Raw genomic sequence first — 24,745 nt, 5'->3', positions numbered from 1 at the left:
TCTTATGGTCTTCTGTCAATGTCTTGGAGTCCTTGGGAGTAGGACAGTGGCTCTTGTTGGAACCATCCTTTGGAGCAGACGGAAAGGACCAGCAAGGAGGAGACCTTTCAAAATCAGCTTCGCCTTCCTTTTGCTGGTAGCCCTGGATCTGTACTCCTCAAAAATATAGCAGGAAGAATCAATGTGGGCAGCCCCCAAGCAACAAACACACTTATCGTATGCATCCCGTGAAGGAAATTTGTGCCCACAAGTAACAAATTTCTTAAAACCCTTATCTATCACTAACATAAAAAAATAAGCAAACCTAACCAACACTAACACACTGCACTAACAGTAAAATCCACCCTATGCTGAGGAGAAAAAGGACAACAAAGTATGTAAAATCCTCTAAGGTGGGAAGAGCCCAACACTAACTGCGCGCACACACACACACACACACACACACACACACACACACACACACACACACACACACACACACTTACACACACACACACACAACTGTCAACTCCTAAATACCTAACACCTATAAACCTATCTAATCTATCTATGATCTAGCACTAACCTAACTAGACTTGAAGAGGCAGGGGCAGAAAAGACAAACAGCACACAAAGGATACACTCTCTAGTGGAGCCACAGATCGAGCTGAAGTCTTGTGGATTTGGTTGGCGCCAAATCAGAGTTGAATCTGATAACCAGCAGGTTGAAGCCAGACAGAGAAGAGAACACTGGATCAAATATCTGTGGTGATCTCATCTATCTAATAATACCAGATTTCTAATCATGTTAATAAAAAGTATTAAAAAAAAAAAAAAAAACACTACAGAGTAATGATAAACTGTAACTGCTCTGCACACACACAACATGCAAAACCCATTTAGTTATCAAGTAACAGACAACACTGTCTGCTGATTTAACTATGTTACTGCAGTTCTTGGCCAACACTTATACACCGAGTCCTGTGTTTTCCATGACTGTAATGGCAGTGACATTAATATCACTCTGCAAAGGAGAGACCAAACAGAAATGTACTGCACTGAAAGTGAAGATAACACAGAACAAAATTAAGGAGCCTCCCATTCTAAACCTAGGCAATGATACACATCACCTTCAGATACAGCACCCTGGCAGTCCTGTGAAAGCAGAAGCATGACAACCCTGGAACTTCTGCAGGCCACATATTCTTGTTGAATGTATGCATGTATGTATTGAAGTTTGCTTACCTGGTAGTGATAGGATAAAACTACTCTTCCCCTTCAGAATGAGTCAGGCAAACAACCCTCTGTTTCAGTCTTATGGCCCCCATTAAAGAGAACATTCTGGGTCTGTTCCGGGAGTACTGTGGAGAACACTTACTCCTTTGATGCAACTTTTTTCAAGGAAAAACCTAACAGTTCTAAAATATTTCCAGCTGAGAACATATACAGAGACCACCAGTTCAAAGTTATGGTTCTCAAAGCTGGAACAAACTGAGAACAGACATTATAAGGACACCCCTAGAGAAAAGTCAGGACTCCTATGACATCACCTGTGAAGGCAGTGCTCCAGGAGGCTTTAAATGTAGCATTTGAGAGAAAGCTAATACTTGCCTAATTGCTTGGGAACCTTCCTAATATTATTTGTGGGAGTTCCTCTTCCTGGAAAAGTGGGTCAAGCTGGAAGAAGAGAATGAAAGAATGGGATTGTTACAGAGAATTTCCCTCCTTACAGATCAAAGCTTTTCTTCCTCCTCTGCAGGTCCTAGAAAGGAAACAGGAAACCTGCCATCCTGAAAGGGGAGGTTCATTTCAGCACATTGTTAAAGAAATAAAGCCTGAGGATTACCATCCAACAAAGATTAATTTCTATGACTGATGTCTGAACCAAAGCATCAGCATTATCAAAATTACAGCAGGCTATACAAAAGCCTAGAGGAAATACCACAGTTATGAGTCTTTTCCAGAAAATCTTTGATGCAGATATAGACACGGGTCAGGCGAGATGTACAATAATTGGACTTAAGACCAAAAAAGGCAAATAAGAGTGACTGCTTATCCACCTTATCCAAAGCTTTATTCCTTGTCTGGCAGCAATATGAAAAGTTGTTGCGGTCTTTTGAACTTAAGGTAGACCAAAGATCTTGCATAAGGATCTGCGTTGGGATGCTCTGACATAATGTTACATCATGCCACTCTGCTACGATGCTGTAAAGGGCATTACTTAAAAAGCATGAAGAATGGAGTCTGAATGTTTCCAGAGTGAATACAATGGCACTATTCATGACAAGTTCTGTGGTAGTAAGGACTTTTATAAACCACGGTTCAGCCTTTTTGAGACAGCACTACCACTGTCTGCATGCTATACTGTCAGATCTTAAAATATCACAAAATTAATGTCATATCTGCATGCTGTAAATCTGTTACAATACTGTAGCTTTGCTTGTTTGTTTTTTTCTTTTTGCACCTTTATTAAATTATCACTTAAGACACAGGCACACATGCATTAATTCTTTAATAGGAAAAAAAAAACATAATATTTTTTTTCCATTTAGATACATTATAGATTAAACACTTATTTCTTTACAACAACTCTCATTTAGTCCAACATTCCATAAAATGCTCATTTCCTGCTTTCCCTTAAACCTAATTCCTCCTCCTCCTGAACATTACTTTGCATGTATTATTCCCACAAATTCCATTTATTTCTATGTAAACTGCTCCTTCCCTTTTCTAAAGATACCACTGTCAGTTCATTTATCTCTTTTACAATATTTACCACTTTAAATAGATGGTTTAGAAGTCAATTTCCATTTTATACTAATTGTTTTTGGCAGCAAATAGAATTTGACTTAACAAGGCCTCACTAAGTCTAGGCAATTCAGATCATGTATCCCAGTTCATCATGTATCCCAGTTCAAAAGAATAATTAATTACAGCCATTTGGTCCCCCAGTGTTTACGACACACATTCTGTAGGACATTTTTAAAATCCGCCAGCTTGTTACTCATTCAAAAAAGATATTCCCAGTTACCTCTTTCTTCCCAATCACACCTCCAACATTTGCTACTTACTGGAGGAAAAATTCTTTGGAAGTCTGTTTGAGGTATAAAAATACCTGGTACTTTTCCATTATACCCCTACCAGACCGCAACGGTATTTTGCCGGTATGTGCTGCATTTTCAGTATCCATCTGAGTAGTTCATGTTAAATAGTCTGTGACCATTACTCAAAGGAATATTTTTTGAACATGATGTAACTGTGATAGCAGGTTTTAGGGAAAGTAAAACATGAAGCGCACACATAGCCGCAGCCGGCGCTGAGCATTCTATTTACAGTAATTTACAGTAAGACATGACTCCGTAGCCATCCATCTGAGTAGCTCATGTTAAACAGTCTGTCACCATTACTCAAAGGAATATTTTTTGAACATGATGTAACTGTGATAGCAGGTTACATGAAGCGCACACATAGCCGCAGCCGGCACTGAACATTCTATTTACAGTAATTTACAGTAAGACATGACTCCGTAGCCATCCATCTGAGTAGTTCATGTTAAATAGTCTGTAACCATTATTCAGTTCTTTGTGTTAATGATCCCTGTTCCTTCCACTACCTGTACTAAAAGTGTACATATAAACTGCTGTTTTGTTTTCAACATCATTAAACCTGTTGACATGCACGAGAAGCGTAGCATTCTGTTCTTTGTCTACTCCCTGCACTACACACACTGTCACTCCTCATGATTTACATAGTCAGCACAGCAAGCACATGGCAGGGGTTTAATTTACTTAAACAAAGCATGACACACATCCACAATTTTACTGTTATACACCTACCGGTCTGCCATGCTGTCCATGGTACTGTAATTTGACGGTATTTCCTCACACAAGCAAGGAGTTGTGTATCTGTCTGTCTTACCGGTATTTTCTCACAAAAAGAAAGAAGTTAGCATTTGTTCTGTATGTCATGCGTTCTTTAAATACGTTAAAATGTGATGAAATACCGGCAAAACAGACAGATATACAACTCCTTGCTTGTGTGAGGAAACACCGGCAAATCACAGCACCGCGGACTGGTAGGGGTATAATGGAAAAGTACCAAATACCTATGTAAACACTTCCGTGCAAAAATCCTAAACCTTCAGGACTTTGTAGCATAGCTGGGAGCCATACATATGTCCTCTCATTTTTCCCTTGTAAATGGCTTTTCCAGTCTCTCTTCTAATTTACTCCGACTTATTCTTATAGTTATCATGCAAAATTTTATATGACCTACAGCAGAACAACAGCTTCTGTTCTTGATTCACCTAAAAACTCTACCACAGCAGATCTTTCACTTGGGACTCCTGTACCCCTTTCTTTTTGCCTATACACTAATATTAATCCTAGTAGGGAACACAGTCTCTGACTTGTAGTCCAAACTTCTTCTTGGCATGTTCCCACTGTATTACCTTTCCCTCCCTTGGTTCCTTTGCCAGTTTTCTCCAGTAAATTCCACCTCCTCATGCCTATTTTCTGTACCACTTCTTGCAGTCATTCCTACTGGCAAAATTTCCTTTTTCCAGGATTGTGAGGAGGACCCTCGCGCTAATTCTCAAACTGACTTCCTCCAAGAATTCCATCTTGCATGAGGTGATATAGGTCTCTCTTGTGTCAGTTCCTATGAGTGGAGAGTCTGAAGTGCTGGCACTTATGGCAATACGTCACGCACCTCATTCAGCCAGCTAAAACAGGGTTATGGCAGGTCTTTGCTTGTCATCTAATGAATGCAGAAACATTTAAATGGTTTCAGCAAATCAAATATCTAAGGAAGGGAGACCTTTCTCCAGTGATGTGCATTAGCATTCAAAAGTTAAACTGTGTAGTAAGCAGAAAATAACTGGAAAGTGAAGAGACATAACATTATGACATGAACTTGCAAAAACAATTTGTACTGTTGAGCATTATTATTATTACTTATTATTTAACATTTGTTTACTGGGAAAATCCAACCAGGACACAGCCCCATTTTCAGAAGAGGGTCAGGGAGAAACACTCCAGATACATCTTTGGAATGTGGGAGGAAACTGGAGTACCCAGAGGAAAAACACATGTACGCAGGGAGGACATGAAGACTCTGCACAGAAGGCACCCCAGATGAGAATCAAACTGGAGAACCTCTTGCTGTGAGGTGACAATGCTAACCACTGCACCTCTGCATTGCCCATACAGCACAATGGGTGTAATTTTCAGAACTGTGCTGAGCTGGGGATATCAGAAAAAGAAATTCCAAAAGTCAGCCACTGTAAAGGGCCTTCAAAGTCAAATCTCTGGATCCACCAAAATACAGCAACAATGAACTGCGCATACCTTGATATATAAAAGTGGAAAAATGGAAGTGACAGCAACCCAAAAAGAACAAGTATACAAGAGTAAAAAAACAATAGGGTCATAATTAACTTCATCCTTAATACACCATGATATAGACAGCATTTGAAATATTTTTTTTTATTATTTGGAAATCAAGGATATTCCTATTTTCGTCCTCCACCTTAACACAGCAATTCAAAAGATTACGTTTCATTTGATAATAGTACATGTGATAAACTGAATGCAGAATCTTACACCAAACTTAATATTTTTATCATGTTAGTTTAATTTATGATTGCCAACAGTGGGCATGGTCGTAATATACTATTACCACAGGATGTGGAGGAGAAAAATGAAATCCCTTCTTATATTTAAAAGCAAAATATGCATCTAACCAAACTGCAGCTACATATTACAGTGGTCCCGTTGGAAAACTGCCTCAGTTTTGTTTAAAGCTTTTTTATTTTAGTTAACTGTGAAAGAGACTTCACTATCAGATAGAGTAAAGTTTAAGAAGAAAAGGAGTGTGCTCTCTCTTTTATGACGAGCTATGCCATCAACATTACTGCATGCCAGGGGAAAGTACAGTCTTGAGAAATGAATGAAAATCTTGCATTTCTGAGCTAAGTGGATTCTGGCATTACATATGCTATACTTTTTGCTTTGAAGATGGAGCCGCTTTATTTGCAGACAGCTCGTACAAACAAATATACCTTAAGCATCACACTACCACAAAAATTACAGCAATATCACAAACTACTCAGTGCTAGTCTCTTCAAAGATGCACAACAAGTGATGATTTCTGTTTCAGTCACTTTCCAGGACAAATATTTCACCAGTCTTGCTTACTAAATCCTAAAAAAATAAACATGGTGTACTGCTGCCAAAGATAAGGCTGCTGTCAGATTCCTTTAAAAGTCACTTACCAAGATCGCATACAAATATAGACTTAATTCATACAGAACAAGTAATATTTTACTTCAAGCATTTATGACCATACTGTATCACTATGTGTTACCTCAGAACTTGGCGGAGAGTGGTCCTCCTCTTGACTTACAGATTCTTGTATTGTGTGAACTTGCTGCATTAACAAATCACAGTATAGTCGTAGTTCAGACATCTTGGTTTTGAGAGACTCATTTGTTTCACTGATTTCTTGCAAGAACAAAAAGACAGAAGTCATAAAGAGTTAGCATGCAGAACTCTGCATCAAACTCAAAAACAGTCCAATGAACTTCAAACTATGGTGAGAGGCACAATGCATAACTAGATACAATATTTGTGTCATAATATTAAGTGCTGTGCTGTTGTAGGTCCAAAAGTTTACAAAAATCACCAACTATAAAACACAAAAACTGAAAATATACTGCATCAGAAGTGCAGTTTTCTACATTAGGATTACACTGGTACACGGCTGGCAACACTTCCAACTACAAGCAAGCCTAACATGATCTGGAAAAAGGATGTGGCATTTTAATATATTTAAATGCATATGTCCCTTAAAACAGTTTTACAGCTACAAAATGAAAAACTCTGCCTCCATCTGCAAGTAACCATTATTTAAGTTAACACTTAGGCAGCCAGACCCAGACCCAGACCCATAGATGCTCCCTACACTGTGCACTCAGTGCGGGATAGACGGCATGTCAACTCCAGTAATGACAGCCATGTATTTCATGAATACAAGTGCCCAGTTGTCATTGCCTGCAGAATGGAGTGAATGGTGCAATAAGCAGCAACACAGTGCACAGATCATATAACAGTCACACTAACACAGGTGGCAAAAGAACAGGAGCCAGCAAACAGCAAAACAAATCTTGGTGGGAACTAGAAAGTACAGTTGTGTACCTACCATAAATGCAGATGTTCGAGTGTATTCACTGTTGCAGTCATTACAATTGGGTTATCCTGCTGGCAGGCAACTCGCAGTCGGCCCGAGTTCCAAAGTCTAGGTCCGGCGTCGGTTGCTGTCACCTCCTCCCTGACGTCAGTGCGCCAGGGGTATAAAAGATGCAGCCGGCGCCATTTTCTTCAGTTTTTCTTGCCCCAGATGTCAGGTGCCCCTAAAATGGTGGGCTAAATTATGCCACTAAGCATGCATACACAAAAAACAACTTTTCCTTCATCTACAAGCAAATACACCACATAGGTTGTATAGAATAGAGAGGTGCAGATAAGTCCCAGAAAGGAAAAGGGGGATGGGTGGGAGGGTAACCTGGACTGCAACAGTGAATACAGTCGAACATCTACATTTATGATAGGTACACAACTGTACTAAGTTCATAGTGTTTCACTGTTGCAGTCATTACAATTGGGTTGAATCCCAAAGCTAAGGTTGGGTGGCTGGTGCTAAATAGGATTTGGAGAGGCTACCAGGCCCTGCAGAACTGCAGTGGCAAAGCCTGCCCTGGATTTAAAGTAGAGAGGTAAGTGATAGTGCTTTGTAAAAGTATGCACTGAACTCCAAGTTGCAGCCTCTAAGATGTCTTTGGTTGGTACTCCTCTGAGGAAGGCTGCTGAAGTGGCTGCTGCTCTGGTTGAAAGTGGCCTAATGCCCTTAGGCACTGATTTGCCATGCTGTGAATAGCAGAAACAAATACAGTGGCCTATCCACTTTGAAATGGTCTGTTTTGAGATAGGCGTTCCTTGTGATCCTGCAGCATATGCCACTAGAAGTTATTCCGTCTTTCTGAAAGCTTTGGTTCTGTCCAAGTAGAAGGAAAGCTGCCTGTGAATGTCCAAAGACTGCAGAAGTCTCTCACCCTTCCTCTGTGGGTTTGGGTAAAGTAGGCAAATGAATTGTTTGGTTAAGGGCCACACTGGACACTACCTTAGGCATAAATGTAGGGTTTGTCCTTAGAGAAACCCTGTCAGGATGGAAAATGATAAAAGTTTCCACTGTCATGTGTGCCTGTAGCTCTGAGACTCGTCTAGCGGAGGTTACTGCTAGGAGCAGAGCTGTTTTCCAGGATAAGAATTTTATATCAGCTGCAGAGGCTGGCTCAAACGGAGGCAGTGTGAGTCTTTCCAAGACATAGTTGAGGTCGCATGCAGGTATTGCTGCTCTCCTTGGAGGTCTTATGTTTTTTTGCCGCTCTGAGGTACTGCCTTAGTAATGGATGAGAAAAAAATAGGTGGTTCTGTATTGTAATGAGCTGAAATGGCAGAGGCATGAATTTTAATTGATGAAAAGGAAAGGCTTTTATCCAGCATCTCAGTTAAGTATTGCAAAATCTGAGGAATATTTGGAACATTCGTGTCAATACCTTGTGCCTGGTTCCAAGTACAGAATGTCTTCCATTTTTCTGCATAAGATTTTCTGGTGCTAGGCCTCCTGGCCTGCAAAATAACATCCATCACTGCTTTAGAGAGAGGTGTGTCTTGAATGACTACATTGTCCGCCAGGCTGCCAGGTTTAAGGTCCTGAGTTGGCTGTGCAGTATCTGACTGTCTTGTTGGGTCAATAAGTGAGGAATTTGAGGTAATGTCCAAACTGGGCATTGAGACAAGCTCTTTAGGATTGGGTACCAGTGCTGGCGGGGCCAATCTGGGGCAATCAGTATCATTTTTGGCTTTTCTTGTCTGACCTTGAGGAGTACCTTGGGGAGGAGAGGCAGAGGAGGAAAGGCATATACTGTTAGGTTTTTCCAGCTGAACGATAGAGCATCCACTTTCCATGCTTGCTTGTGATAAGTCCTTGTGCAGAATCTCTGTAGTTGGCAGTTGTGAGGGGAGGCAAATAGGTCTATGTCCGGGCATCCCCAGTTCCTTGTTATCATGCTCGTTCCTTGTTTCCACTCATGGGGATCCATTAGGTTTCTGCTTACTTTGTCTGCCAGAGTATTTATCCTTCCTGGCAGGAATTGTGCTTGCAAATGTACTTGGTAAGTCAGTGCTGTGTCCCACAAGTTCATGGCTAGTCTGCAGAGGGTGTAGGAATGCGTGTCCCCCTGCTTGTTTATGTACCACATGACTGTAGTATTGTCCGTCTTTACCAGTAGTTGTCCTGGATGAAGTAGATCCTTGAAGGCTGTCAGGGCATTCTGAACCGCTAGCATCTCTTTTTGATTGATATGTAGATGCATTTGACTTGTGGACCATGTGCCCTGAATACATCTTCCTGCCATATGGGCCCCCCAGGCATAATCTGATGCATCTGTTGTCAATGTCTACCTGGCTGTGGGTAAGGTGAATGCCTGTCCCATGTTGAGGTGACAGGCTTTTGCCCACCATCGAAACTCCTGTTGCAGGCAGGGAATGAGGGTAATTATTGTTTCCAGGCTGTGGCAATGTTGAGTCTAAACACTTTTTATATACCATTGAAGTTTCCTCATATGCAATCTTGAATATGGAATTAGCAGTATGCAGGATGCCATGTAGCCCAAAGCCTGCAGAATTTTTCTTGCAGATAACTGGGTCTTTGTTGCCAACATTTTGAAATAAGTAGTCAGTTGTCTGTGTTTATCTGGCGTGAGATAAGCCACCTGGGCAGTTGTATTTAAGCTTGCACCCAGGAATATTATCTTTTGGGAGGGTACGAGTTTTGATTTCTTTTCGTTTACTGTATACCCCAGACCTGTTAGTAACCTTTTTACAAACGCCAGATGCTGTAGTAGAATGTCCTTGTTCTCTGCTTGAATAAGGCAGTCGTCCATAGGATATATTTGTATTCCTCTTTGTCTGCAAAATGCAATTACTGGTGCCAGGCATTTTGTGAAGACCCTAGGAGCAGTAGATAAGCCAAAGGGCAGTGCAGAGAATTGGTAGTGCATTGAGCCAGCTATAAATCTGAGGTATCTTCTGCATGATTGTCTGATTGGGACATGCAGGTATGCCTCTTTTAGGTCTAAAGTCACAAGCCAAGCCTTCTTGCCCAGCATTGGCAGAAGCTGCTGCAGAGTTAACATTTTGAATTTTGGAATATCCAGGAATGTGTTTAGGACAGACAGGTCCAGTATTGGTCTCCAGGCCTTGTCCTTTCTGGGTACCAAGAATAGCCTTGAGTAAAATCCTTGTCCCTGCTCTTGCTGTGGTACTTGCTGAATGGCTCATGTCCATGAGGGATGAAACTTGTTTTTGTGCCTCTGCCCATTGATTGCGTGGCAGGTCTGGCATACCGTTTGTCCTGGGTGATCATGTGCCAATTTTGTGTAAAAAGTGCTAGTTTTCCCCCCAAAGGAGCTGCCAGAAGATAAGTGCTTGGTGCTGGCAGGGGAAAGTCATTGAGACTGTTTCCTGTATGGCTGTGATTTTTCCTCTCCGCTTTTGGAGGTAGAAGCACCCCATTGTTTAGGCCTGTATGAGCCTTGGGGCTGTGATCTGCCTCTGGGGCGTCTGTCTGACACTGGAAAGGACCAATTCTTTGTAGGCCAGTTCCTGCTAAATCTGGGAGGCTGTACCTATACGAAATCCTTCACTGTTTGCATAGATTTCGCTTTGTCCTCCATTTTCTTCAACACCTCCTCTGCTTTAACACCAAACAAAGTATCATGTTGTAAAGGAGCATCTAATAGTTTTGCCTTAACATGATCTGGCAAATTCTGTTCTTTTAACCAGGCATGCCTCCTAATGACAGAACCTGTAACTGCGGCCCTGCAGGAGGCCTCTAGAGAATCAAAACCACATTGCAAAGTATGCTTTCCCACTTGTTCAGCTGCATGCAATAAATCCTGCATTTCTTTGTTCTCTGCACATTCTGAATTTGTCAACATTTTCTGTTTAAGCAGTGACATAAGATATTGCTGATATTTAAGCATATGAAACTGACAATTTAAAGCCCTTACAGCCAAGGTAGCAGAAGTATAAATCTTTTTCCCCCATCTGTCCAGGGCCCTTGAATCTCTATCAGGGAAAATAGGGTTTTTTGCAGTGGAAGCCTTGACCCCCTTGGGACCCTGAGAAATAGTTTCTGGGTCAGCAGCAGGGTTTTTGTAAAGAACTTTATGAGAATCCGGAACCCTGTAGTAACTGTCTGGCTTTACAGGAGCTGGTGGTAAAGAGTCAGGAGATAGACCGGACTCTGTAAAAACATCATCTACAATGTCCAAAACGGGAGGAATAGCAAGGGGCCTGTGCTGGGGTAATAAAAGGAAGTCTCTGAGCCTTTTCTTGGATTCAGAGTAATCTTGGCTCTCCCAATGGAAATGCTCCCTCATAGTATGCAGGGTCTCACCAAAAGAATAACCCTCAGGAGGAGAGGCTGAAGGGATAGATTCTTCAGCATCAGAATCCTCATAGGGAGGAAGGGAATATTCATGGTCAGAAGAGGAATCAGAGGAGATGGAAAACTGATCTGAAGATTCATATTCTATCTCTTGCCTAGGCCTCTTATCAGGAGGGGGATGGGAACCCCTGATCAAAGTAATTAGGTCTTCGGCCATTTTAAGCATCTGTTTTTTAGGCATGGAAGTCTGTCCAGGAGAATGCTGTACTTGTTTCTTTGTCCTTAGAGCTGCTTTAGTCTTTGCCTTTGAAGCTGAAGTTGGCTTTACATATAACTGTGTAGGCCTGAATACACCCTCAGAAGCCGATGCCTGCTCAGCGGCTCTGGACCCATCTGAGGGAATAGTTTCCGAGTGTCCAATACCTTGAGTTTCCAGCGGCCTAGTTGGCTCCACGTGGGAGTCGAAAGCGGCCTGTGGCTCTGAGGTAGCGGGCGTCAGGGGCTGCAAAAGCGTCTCACTGAGAACCGGCGACAGGACTAGTGGAAGCCTTGTCGTCGGTTTTAGACCTCGGATGCCTGTCCTTTTCTTTTTCTTTGCGTTTTTTATAAACTCTGGTCGTCGGGTGTTCCGACGGCATTATATAATTGAATCTTCGGCCAAAATAATGAAATGCAAAATCATACCGACGCTTAATAGTGCATTGGTTAAATCTAGCACAAAACCGACAGCTAGCAACGTCGTGGTCAGGGCCTAGGCAAGGAATACAGTAAGAATGAAAATCCTTATGAGGTATTTGCTTCCCACAAGAAATATAATTATTAACTTTTTCTGACATCGGTCTGGAGCAAGAAAAAAGTTTCCCCAACGGGGTACTTAGCTTTAATGAAGACTTTGGATCTGAAATTTGTTTTTGCAAATCTCAGGAGTCGGCCAACCGGCACTTGCGAACTGCTTTTGCTTCGGGCACCGTGCGGCAAGAAAGACTGAAGAAAATGGCGTCGGCTGCATCTTTTATACCCCTGGCGCACTGACGTCAGGGAGGAGGTGGCAGCAACTGACGCCGGACCTAGACGTTGGAACTCGGGCCGACTGCGGGTTGCCTGCCAGCAGGATAACCCAATTGTAATGACTGCAACAATGAAACACGATGAACATCTAGCAGACTACACCCAAGTACAATAAGCCCAGAATAAATGGTAAGGAAGTTCACCAGATAATAAATATTGCTGGTAACAATTTGCAGACTAACATAAAGCAGTCCACTTAATGGACTGAAGAAAGCACTGTATGATGTAATCATGTCACCGTGGTCAAAAGCCTGCTCTATCTACAACTCAAGCAGAAGACTGAAGTAGCATTCTCAATGCCAGAACTGACCACAGTCTGAAACAGTTACTGAAAAATGGCTGCAACAAAAGCACAGCTATCATATTATGACAGCCATGGCAAAAAATATATACATTCATTCCATGCAAGCATTCCAACCAACAAGGATGTCTAGGAGTATTACAAAATAAAGCGCAACTACCACCCACCCATCACCTACCTCCCATCCATTGGAAGTCATGTACTCTTACTGTAGCTATCTCTAATAAGCAGCATATCAGCACATAAACACTTGTGACCCTCTGGCATCAGTGATGTCTGGTTTATACTTCAGCTTTGTGTACTGGTACTAAACACTGATAACAGCACCACAACACCACAAACATTAGATTTGCTTCATGTAAGATAAGGAAAAGAAGGGCTCCAAGTGCAGCGCCTACTCATGCAACACCTGTCCTTTGCAGGCTTATAGCACTGTTACTAATCAAGCAAAGAGCAGCTGCAGGGAAGGGTAAACAGCAGAGACAGTGCAGTGTACTGTACAAGCAAATGTAAGACTGAAGGCATATAAAATACATGACAGACGTATGTTTACCCCATCCTATTCTGATACCAGTATGACAGAGGAAGGGGGGATGTGCAACAAAAGGAAACTTTTTGTGACGTTTATGCCTAATATCCCCACCTACATGTTTATATCAGCATTTAGAGATGATCAAATACACAGACAAAAATTGTAGTGGCACAAACAGTGCAACAACAAAATACATCACAAACACAATTAAGCAACTCACATTTCAGCAAAAACGAAAACAGCAAACCATACCCAACCAAATACAATAGAAAATCTAAATAGACAACAGCAATCATTTGCAAAAAAGACCAACAAAAACAAAATGCTAATTTAATTCAATAACATATGTAAGATCCAACCAAAATTATACACACTAAATTTACGTCCTCTACTGTAAAGCTACAAAATGAAAAACTCACAAGTTCCATTTTCCAAGCAATGGACAGTAACATACTGAGTCTGCCCTTCCTCTGCACAAATACTAGACTGAGGAATAATAGGCACATCAAACAGCACAAAGCAAGCAATTCAGCAGGAACATCTGGAGAACGCCTACCAAATAAACTCCACAAACGCCTGTGCCACTCCTCAATCGTATTATGAGTTCTGAGTATGGAACATCTCTGCAACTGACATACCAAACAAAAATGGAAACAGGTGGCAAACAGGGATCAGCACATAGCCTTTATTGAGCAAGTCCTTGGTTGGCCTACAATGTAATAATTTTCCAAGCACTGCATACATTTAAGCATACTATCAGGCATTACACATTTTAAAATTTCAAATACAGGACCTAATACCTCAGGACACAAAAATGCTACAGCCATGACCTACTGTACAGTCAAATTAAATCTGGAATCCATCCCATGCAATCAGCAATACCACAAGTCTATATTTTCTACAACACATTTTGGTAAAAGTAGAAAAAAAGCAACCATGTAGTGCTGAACATGGAAAGCTGCATTTCAAGAACAAGAATCCAAGAATAAACTTAAAAACAAAGAAAAGAAGCAGGGAACTGTTTACCTGCGCACTCGTTTGTTTAATCACAAATTAAATGCTTTCGTCCAGGTACAATGGACTTCATCAGAATGCCATCTCTGAAAGGATGCAACAATATGTAATACCTCAAACATCACATGATCCAAACGAAACAATTAACCTCCCAAGTCATTTAAAGGCACAAAATTAAAAAAATGATATATATATATATATATATATATATATATATATATATATATATCTATATATCTATATATACATACGCGTGCACACACACACGCACACACACACACACACACACACACACACACACACACACACACACACACACACACACACACACACACACACACACACACACACCTTCCTTGCTGAATCTCAAATCTCATAAAAATACCATACAAACTTTAAAAAATCAAACCAAACAAATAAAAACAGTGACAATAAACACATTTCACCCTGACCTGTCAGACTGCATAAGCTGCTTTAAGTCGAAGGACGCTGTTAATTGAGACCATTTCATTCAAACCCAGAAAAAGACTAGCATTAGATTTCAACTGCCAGTTTAACTCTTCGAACTAAAAAAAAAAAAAAAAATCATAAGAGGGACCACCACATTGACCCAAGCTGACGTGGTCAATAACAAAAAATTTAAATTCGTGTATACAGTTGTTACTGATGTTTTTATATAAAGTATTCCTTTCATCATTCTTTGTATATCATGGTAATGATGGTAAATTCTAGTTCTCAGTGCCTGCTTAGTTTTACCTATGCAGAAACAAGCACATGACTGGCACCATGCCACATAAACCACACCTTTACTTCCACAATGATATTTTTGACTTCATTTAACCTCACTGTAGCTTTCCAGAGAAAAGGTGGACCCCTCCAAAATGTACTGGCACTGTGAACAGCATCTGCAAATAACCATCCTACCGCAACCCACAGGGAGGTTGGTCCTTTCAAGTAAAGCATTAAAGCATACATCCTTTTTGTAAACAATTCAGGGTGCCTGTCCCACTACTATAACGTACTGCTGTATCAAAAAGCAGCCAGTTTGTATGTACTATCCTTAGAATGTTATAAAAATCAATATTAAAATGGCAAAATAAATGCTCTCTCAAATTCACTCTGGGTCATGTCAGTGTCCCTAGTTAAAGCAGTGAATTAACAAAAACTGCCTGCACTGATCAATACACTGAAGTGACCCAATATTCTTTTACTTTCTACTTCCTTAAAAATGTTATTTAAGAAGGGCTTGGGGTACTCTCTCTTCTCAAGCATAAGTTTAAGTTTTGCACACTCCTCCTGAAATGTAAAATCATTGGACACCATCCAAAATAATCTAGCACACTGTCCTTTAACCAGAGACTTTTTCTGATCTGTAGGTGCCGACTGTTGCACTGCAATAATAAATTAGAGTATCTAGGTTTTCTATATATTGTAGATTAAAACCCCTTCAGTATTCTATTTTTATAAATAAAAACATCCAGACAGCTTACCCGGTCAAACTGCACATCCCAGTGGTGGTGTGTAAATACTGAAAGAACTGGACCAATCTTGTCTCCATATCTGTCCAAAATACGTCATCTAGGATGCATTCACAAAGGGACCAGCTTTTACAATATTTAGCAGTAAATATAAAGCTGTTCTCCCAATAAGCAAGAACAATGTTTGCAAAAATGGGGGCACAAGCCACACCATTACATTGTGTAAACAGTTGGATTTTTGAAAGTGATGAAGTTGTTTTCCAAGACTGCCTCTATGAGTGTTCTAAATGTTATGATTTTGGTATGTTCAAAAAAAGAAGTTATGTACCTACCATAACGTTCCATGTTAGTTGTCTCCTCTCACCTTCTTTCTTGCTGGTTGGGTTCGGAGCCGATCCTCGGCTCCAACTTGGTCATCTTCTAAAGCTCGAGAGCTACAAACTGGCTCGAGGCCTCCTCATATCCCATGATGCCTGGCGCTAGATACCCAGATCTCGTTTGGTAAGACTAACAGCAGACAAAATAATGAAGGAATCCTATCCTATCATACATAAGCCCAACTATAGAGACTACTAGGTAGAGTGGTATAGCCAGAGAAGGCTCAGCCTGAACAATCTTATAGAGAAACTCTTCTCGGTCTAGTAGGATAGGGGGATGGAGGGGGGGACGCAAGAAAGAAGGCGAGAGGAGACAACTAACATGGAACGTTATGGTAGGTACATAACGTCTTTATGTTAAGTTGTCTATCTCGCCTTCATTCTTGCTGGTTGGGACAGCGTCCCTAGCACCTAACATCCTGGGTGGCTCAATGGAACAGACTCTTCAGAACAGTGGAACCAAAATCAGCTCTGCTCCTGGAAATCACGTCCAACTTATAATGCGAGATGAAAGTATGAGGGTTTGCCCACGTAGCTGCTGCACAAACAGATTCCATGGGCAACCTAGCCTGAAAAGCATCCGAAGTGGCTAATGCTCTGGTGGAGTGCCCTTTTGGTTTAACAGACAATTGTGTATTCCTCAGCTGATAGATAAAAGTAATGATAGAAGTCAGCCACCTGGATAAAGTTACTTTTGATACAGGTATACCTTGTTTGCCCTCTGCATAAGAGAGGAAAAGCTGATCCGATTTTCTGAAGTCCTTAGTCCTGTGCAAATAAAAACACAGTTGCCTGTGAATATCTAACTGATGTAACTTATATTCTGCCCTGTTGGAATGGTTGGGAAAAAACACAGGAAGGTCAATGGACTGATTCAAGTTGTTCTCAGAAGGGACCTTAGGAAGGAAGGATGGATTAGTCCTAAGAGCAAGCCTGTCTTTGTGGAACACTAGGTAGGGGGGACGTATACAAAGAGCCTGCAGCTCGGAAACTCATCTGGCTGAAGTGATTGCTACCAGAAAAAGTGTTTTCCACGATAAAAACTTCAATGAACAGGAAGCTGCAGGTTCGAAGGGGGGAAAATTAGAGAGGCTAGAATCAAATTCAGATCCCACAGGGGTGGAGGATCTCTAACCGGGGGCCTGAGCAGAGTGGTTCCTTTGAGGAAGGCCTTACAAAGCTTATGAGACATTATACTACTTTCTGAAAGGCCAATGTGAAAATTTGAAATTGCGGCTAACTGCACTCTAATTGTAGCAGAAGCGGAGCCAGCATGAAAAAGCTCCGCAAGGAATTCCAAGATGTGGTGAACAGTGGCTGAAAAAGGATCTATATTCTTAGCCTATGCCCAGGAAGAAAAACGTTTCCACTTACTAGCGTAAGTTTTTCTAGTGGTAGACTTGTGCGATGATAAAATGATTTCACGCACTGATTGGGAGATATCCGGAAGCCTGGCTAGGGCTGGAAGTGGAGCAACCAAGCCGTGAGCTTGAGAGATTGTAGGGAGTGATGCAGCCCACCCGATAGATGGATCAGAAGGTCTGGAATTGGTTCCAGAGTCCAAGGCTGCTCGATAAGGTAATGATGCAGGAATGGAAACCATATTTGTCAAGGCCAGTATGGGGCAATGAGGATCATTTTGCAACCCAATATGGTAGCTTTCTGTATCAACTTGGGAATTAGAGGAAACACGGGAAATGCATATAGAAGTCCCTGAGGCCAATCGTGGACTAGAGCGTCTCTGGGGGAATACTCTGACTGTGGAAGGAGAGAGAAGAAGTTGCTTCACTTGCTGTTGAAGGGGGTGGCAAAGAGGTCGCAGCAAGGTTGCCCCCATTTTCGGAAAATTTGGTCCGCCACTACTTGATTCAGAGACCACTCGTGAGGCATCAGAATAGCTCTGCTCAGCCTGTCTGCTATGATGTTGGATTTCCCAGGGATATGCGTTGCAGTCAGAAACAGTTGGGAAGAGATCGCCCACTGCCAGAGTATGAGTGCTTCTCGACATAGGGGGTAGGACCTGGTTCCGCCCTGCTTGTTGATGTACCATACAACTGACATATTGTCCGTTTGAATTGCAACTGTCCTGGTAGGAAGAGAGTCCTGAAGAGCTTGCAACGCTAAAAGCACGGCTCTCATCTCCAAGACGTTTATGTGCAGATGGTACTCCTGAGGTTGCCAGGTGCCTTGGACTGTTCTGCCCTGATAATGCCCCTCCCACCCGATCAGGGAGGCGTCCGTGGTTACCGTAGCAACTGGAGGGGGAAGTACAAATGGTCTGCCCAGGGGTACTGATGGGGAGACCATCCACCACGCAAGGTGCTGTTTGCATGCTTCTGTGATGATAATCATGTGAGACATGGGAAACTGCTGGAAGGACCATTGGGTGAAAAGGAGCCATTGGAGAATCCTCATGTGGAAACGGGCCAGAGGGACGAGTATGACTGCCACTGCCATGAGACCCAGGGTTTGAAGGACGAACCTGGCTTGAATTCTCTTTCAACCTAACAAGACCTGGACATGCTGCTGAATGACTAATACCCTGTCTGGTGGAAGGCTGGCTGACCTGTCTTTTGTATTTAAGTTTGCGCCTATAAAGGTGATAGACTAACAAGGCGACAAAGCAGATTTTTCGAAATTTATAGTGATACCTAGTCTGGAACACGTCTGTATGGTATAGTCTCTGGCTTACAGAAGATGATGCCTGGTGGTAGCAGTGAGGAGCCAGTCGTCTAGATAGGGAAACACCTGGTATCCTTGCCGTCTCAGATGAGCGGTAACTACTGCCATACAGTTGGTGAACATCCTGGGGGCTGTGGTGAGACCAAAGGGCAGAGCTCTGAACTGATAATGGCTGGCTCCCAGCCGAAAGCGCAGGAATCCTCTGGAGTGCCTGTCCATTTTGATGTGGTAGTACGCATCCTGAAGACCTATGGAGCACATTCAATTGTCCTAACCCAGGAAGGGTAAAATGGTACCAAAAAGAACCTTGAGTAAATTCCGGATCCTTGCTGGTCTGCTGGGACTTGCTGGATGGCCCTTTTTCTTAGCAGTTTTGCAACTTCCTGAACTGCTTGATCCCTTAGACTGGGCGGAACATCTGGAAGGGACTTGTTCGGCAAGAATGGTGCGCGAACGAAGGGAATTTTGTAACCTCCGGATATAACAGACTGTACCCATTTGTCTTGTGTTATGTCTTGCCAGGCTCTTGGGTACAGCGATAATCTTCCCCCGACTGCCTCCAAAGGTGGACAGCCGGGCAACCCTTCAGGGATGCTGGAAGGGCTTGTCAGAGAAAGATTCTCTGCTGCCCTGATTTTGCGGACCCCCTCTGCTATTGTTCCCTCCTCTGCCCCTGGAGGGAAACTCATCACGTGTGTCAGGCAAGGCTCCCTGGGATTTCCGGAACCACGTTTTTCCACTCTTCTGACTCTTGGGATATGGTCTGGAAGGAGTGGAAAAAACAGACCCCTACAGCAGAGAGAGTCTTGCCTTCCTGTTCACACCTGGTATGGGTGTCCTTCACCTGAGATCCAAAGAGAGAGGAACCATCAAAGGGGGTGTTGGTGAAAGACGCTCTGAAAGGTTCCGCAAAGTTACAAAGCCGCATCCAAGCGTGTCTCCTCAGAGCGACGCCTGTGCCTGCGGCTCTACTCACACCATCGGCTGCATAAGAAATGAGCCTCATGGAGGAGTAAACCTCTGAATTAAGAGTCGCCAGCTGGAAGGCAACCTTGGCCTGGGCCCCCTCAGCTGATGGATCTTGAAGGGTATCTCCAAGCTCTTTAAGGAGATCCCTCTGTGGACGAGTAAAGTGGCACAAGTAATTCAGAGACTTCATGGTAAAAGTCGCTGAAGAAAACATCCGCTTCCCATATCTGTCCATCGTCCTACACTCCTTGTTAGGGGGATGGACAGATGAAGTTTCAGCCAACTCCTTCTTCGTGGCTGCCGCTACCACCATGGCATCAACGGGGACACCTTTGGTCAAAAATTGCTTGTCCTGTGGTGCAGTAATGAATTGTGCTGGCATTCTTGGGATCGGTTCCACTGTGTCTGGAGCTGACCACGCCTTCCGAGCCACCACAGACATCAGTGGGTCGAAAGGTGGAGACACCCAGGAGGTGGAAGGTCGGGATCCAAACGTGTCCAGGAATACCGACTCATCCTCGGAGGGGCTTAGGGCAGTCCAGTTCCCCCTCTGCCTAAGCATCTCAAGGATGCCTGAGAAGGAGACATCTTCAGAGGGGGACCTCTGGGACCCTTCCGAATCCTCTAAGTCGGTATCTGATATGACAGACTCAGGGGAGTCAACATGCTTCCTCTTGCATTTCCTCTTACGAGGTGGCTCCTCTGAATGATCAGGGGAGGCCTCGGAAGAGGACGATACACCCAAAGGGGTGCCCTGGGGCGCTGGATCCCCACATTTGGGGTCTGGAAGAGAGGCAGAGGCTGACGCAGGCACCATAGGGAGAGGAGCCAAGGAGGTTGATCGTGGCACTGGCTCAGGGGCCAGAACACTCCTCATCACCTCAAAGGCATCTCCATCGGAACGGAGAGAGAGATCTGGTTCAGAAGAAATCAGAATTCCCCTCCGCACCGAGGGGGAAGCTGAACTCACCTGAGCCGAGGCTCCGAGGGGGAGAGCGGGGTCGGACAAGGGTCCGATGCCACTCGCCTCCTTGGAGCCGACAAGGGAGTCCCGGCGCCCAGATCCCTCCAAGGACGGAACCATGGAAGTGATCGGAGCCGACGATGGAACCGAAGGAGCAGGTATCGGAGCCGACGGTCCCACAACTCGAACCTCAATGAACTCCGGCTCCGAGCTCAAAGGGTGAGTCGGAGGAGGAATATCTACAGATGTGGACAGAGCCGACCCCTGGTGAGGGGGGCTGGACAACATTTTAGCCAGGGCCTGTGATTTTAGCAGTCTACTGACCACTCTTTCCAAGTCATGGTCCGAAAGTCTTGAGGACCGAGAAAAGTGGGATGAGCGATGACTATGCTCCGATTGGAGCAGAGGTGATCTCGGAGGCGAGCGTATCGACTCCAGAGAGGGAGACCTAGACCTTTTTCGACTCTCAGAGGGCTCCGAAGAGCGTATCGGAGCCGACTGGGAGGGAGGAGCATCGGTTCCAGCCGGAGCCGAAATGGAAGGTACAGATTCACCCAACGACGGCTCCGAACTGGGAGCTGACGGCTTAGGTGCCCTGGAATGTTTCACAGACTGAGCCTTAGCTGGTGAATCTTGAGGTTTAAGTAAACCTCTAAGGATCAATTTATTTTTGTGCTCCTCCAGGACTCTTGGACTGAACGCATGGCAAATGGAGCAAGAGTCCTGCAGGTGCACGGTGCCCAGACAATAAACACAAGAAGTGTGACCATCTGTCAGAGACATCTTCTGACAGCATGAGTCACACTTCTTGAATCCGGATGGCTTAGGATCCTTGGACATATTGATAGGCAAGCCCAAAGGAAAAACACACTCACACAAAAGGTTAAGGTACTAACACAACAACAATACACTACAGTTACCAGAACCGACAGTACACCAACAACTATAATAAGTATAGCCAAACTAACTACAGTGATAATAAGAAAAGATTTAAAAAAAAAAAAAAAAAAAAAAATAGATAGAGAAAGAAAAAGGTCATCCTCTAACTCAAACGGACACCTCTAGAAGTAAGGTTATTTTCTAACTTAAACGGAAAACCTTAGAGGAAAGGGAGAAATAGAAGTGGGAGGGGAAACTCTCTAAGTAAAACGAGTTTCTGAAGAGAAAAGACAAGGATTCAGATACAAAAACTAGTACAATATAAGGGAAATAAACGATAATTCTACTCTAAAAATTCACTAATTTGTGACAGAAAAAAGACAATATAAAAGTTTTATACGACCTGAGCCAGTAGAGCAACCTCGCAGCAGAAGCGGCAAATGAGATCTCGGTATCTAGCGCCAGGCATCATGGGATATGGGGAGGCCTCGAGCCAGTTTGTAGCTCTCGAGCTTTAGAAGATGGCCGAGTCGGAGCCGAGGATCGGCTCCGAACCCAACCAGCAAGAATGAAAGCGAGATAGACAACTTAACATTCAATATTAAAACAAAGGTACTCATAGAATAACTCGAGACCAACATTGTGGGGGATAACCGAAAAACGGTCCTGAATATCAATGGTTAAAAAATCAACCCATTGGAATACAAATCATTTGAAACTTTGGACAAAAAAATCACGAGTCCTTAAAAAGATATCTGATGTTTTCCACTACTCCACTGAGTCGTTGATCAATATACCTTGCTAATGGGAAAGTCTTGGATGCTTTAGCATCCACAATGGAATACAATGGAGGGTCCATCACACTCTTATGAATCTTCGGAATGCCAAAGATGGTGGGAATCTTAGGGTGGAAAACATGTAAAAAAATCATGCTCAGATATAGTAATTTGTTCACAGACTAACAGTTCTTCCAATAATATGTCCAATCTGCAGTACACTATATTCATTTGACTGATGGAAGCTTCCTCACATGTATCTGTAAATAATAAAACTAACATTTTATTACTGTAGTCATTAATATCCATAACTACTAAGCCACCACCCTTATCCGGTTTCACCACTCTTAACTATCAGTTATTAGTGACATCTCTCAAAAGTTCCCACTCAGTCAGACTTAAATTAAAAGTGGAATGTTTGCTAGTATGATTTTATTTCTAATGTCAAATTCACACCTTCTTTTGAAGACAGATACCATAGGGTGCATCAGAGGACTGAAATTACTGGGTCTCCTGCATTTATGTTCAACAATATCATTACCATTTTCATTCTTAAAATAAAAACCTAGGTTAAGCTTCCTTGAATAAAGTTTCAAACTGATCAAGACATCAACGATTCTGGCTTTCCTGGCCGGGACAAATGTCAAGCCCTTTTCAAACAAATCAGCCCATGAACTGGTAACTTCCATTTCACTATAATTATATATTTTAAAATCATCACCACTATTGGAAATAAAATCACAAGCTCCTATTGATGGTCCTGCTGATAACTGCCTCTCCCCCTGCCCCTCTGGTCTGCAAAGTCCTGGTAATGTTTGGTTTTCCCTGTCTGTGGCTCTATGGTCCGCTCCCTCTGATACCTCAAGCCTCCCGGACATTCTTATGGGGTGGAAATTCTAAAGGGTAGACCTCAGCCCCCACCTCAGTACATCATATGGGATTAGAAGACATACCCCTGTTCAGGCCATTGCCCACCTCTTTTTTGACATTCTCCTGACTTGATAAAGAATTTAATGTACTGATCAAATGGGTACTGAAATTAGGGGGAGCGGGATAGGCTCTACCTGATTTTGTCCCTAAATAACTTTTTGAGCCTTAAATCAACTCAACTCTAACAAAGATGAAACCAAAAAATAAAAATAAAAATACGACCAACTAACACGGATAAAAAAAAAAAAGAAGAAGTTATGTACTCACCATAACATTCCATCTGAGTAGTTAGACTTCATTTGTCATCAACCTATGGGTATCAGATCCGGACTGGATCCGAGACAGCAGCTTCACCAGCATCTGATCTGAGCTCCAAGCTCCTCCCCTTACCCATAATACCCCTCCATCTCCTTCCTTCCCTCAGATCGAGTTTGCTATACCCCTCACATGAACCCGATCCAATAACCTTCACTAACAAAGCAAAAAACAGGCAAGCCGCAAAGGTGCTCTCTCCTGCCCGCCAATGCAGAAACATAAAGGGAAGGTCAGGGGGAAGGAGGGAGGGACCGTTGATGACAAATGAAGTCTAACTACTCTGATGGAACGTTATGGTAAGTACATAATTTCTTTATCTGAAGTAGTTGACTTCATTTGATCATCAACCTGTGGGACAGAGTCCCCAGCTACCAAAACCTTGGGTGGCCCTTATGGAAGGATATTTTGGAGCACCTCACAGCCAAAGGATGCTCTCCCTCTAGAAACATGTCCAATTTGTAATGAGAAATGAAGGTGTGAGATGAGGACCAAGTAGCCGCCAAACAAATATCGTCCAAAGACACTCTAGACCAAAAGGCAGCAAACGCAGCCATGGACCTGGTAAAATGGGCATTTATCCTACCCGGAAGGGACATACCTCTGTCTTTGTAAACGTGAAGGATGCAAAGGGAAATCCATCTGGCAACAGGTATGTTAGAAACCGGTTTGCTCAGAAAGGGCGTAGCAAAAGATCTGGTCAGACTTGCGATAGGCTTTAGTCCTGTGTAAGTAGAAACGTAGCTGTCTATGCACATCTAATAAATGCAATTTACATTCACCCTTGTTCTAAAAATTTGTTAGGAAAACAGGTAAATTGATTGATTGATATTTGTTTCTGAGGCCACTTTAGGCAGAAAAGAAGGATTAGTACAAAGTGAAACCTTGTCTATATGAAAAATCATATATGGAGGTTTGACAGATAATGCCTGGAGTTCTGACACTCTCCTAGCCGAGGTAATAGCCACTAGAA

At 42.9% G+C, this 24,745-nt stretch overlaps 1 protein-coding gene across 1 annotated transcript in view; it reads right to left on the bottom strand.

The window, feature by feature from the left end:
* The window catches only part of PLEKHA3 (pleckstrin homology domain containing A3), a 610,832-nt gene that overhangs the window by 368,725 nt on the left and 217,362 nt on the right, over positions 1-24,745 (bottom strand). Inside the window, exon 4 of the mRNA XM_044073717.1 lies at positions 6,346-6,482. Within this exon, the coding sequence (XP_043929652.1) occupies positions 6,346-6,482 (137 nt within the window). The remainder of the gene's footprint in view (positions 1-6,345; positions 6,483-24,745) is intronic.

Source organism: Protopterus annectens, chromosome 6.part0, assembly GCF_019279795.1.
Source record: "Protopterus annectens isolate FY-2018-M chromosome 6.part0, PAN1.0, whole genome shotgun sequence".
Taxonomy (NCBI): Eukaryota; Metazoa; Chordata; order Ceratodontiformes; family Protopteridae; genus Protopterus; species Protopterus annectens.
This window is presented reverse-complemented; position numbering and strand designations above follow the sequence as displayed.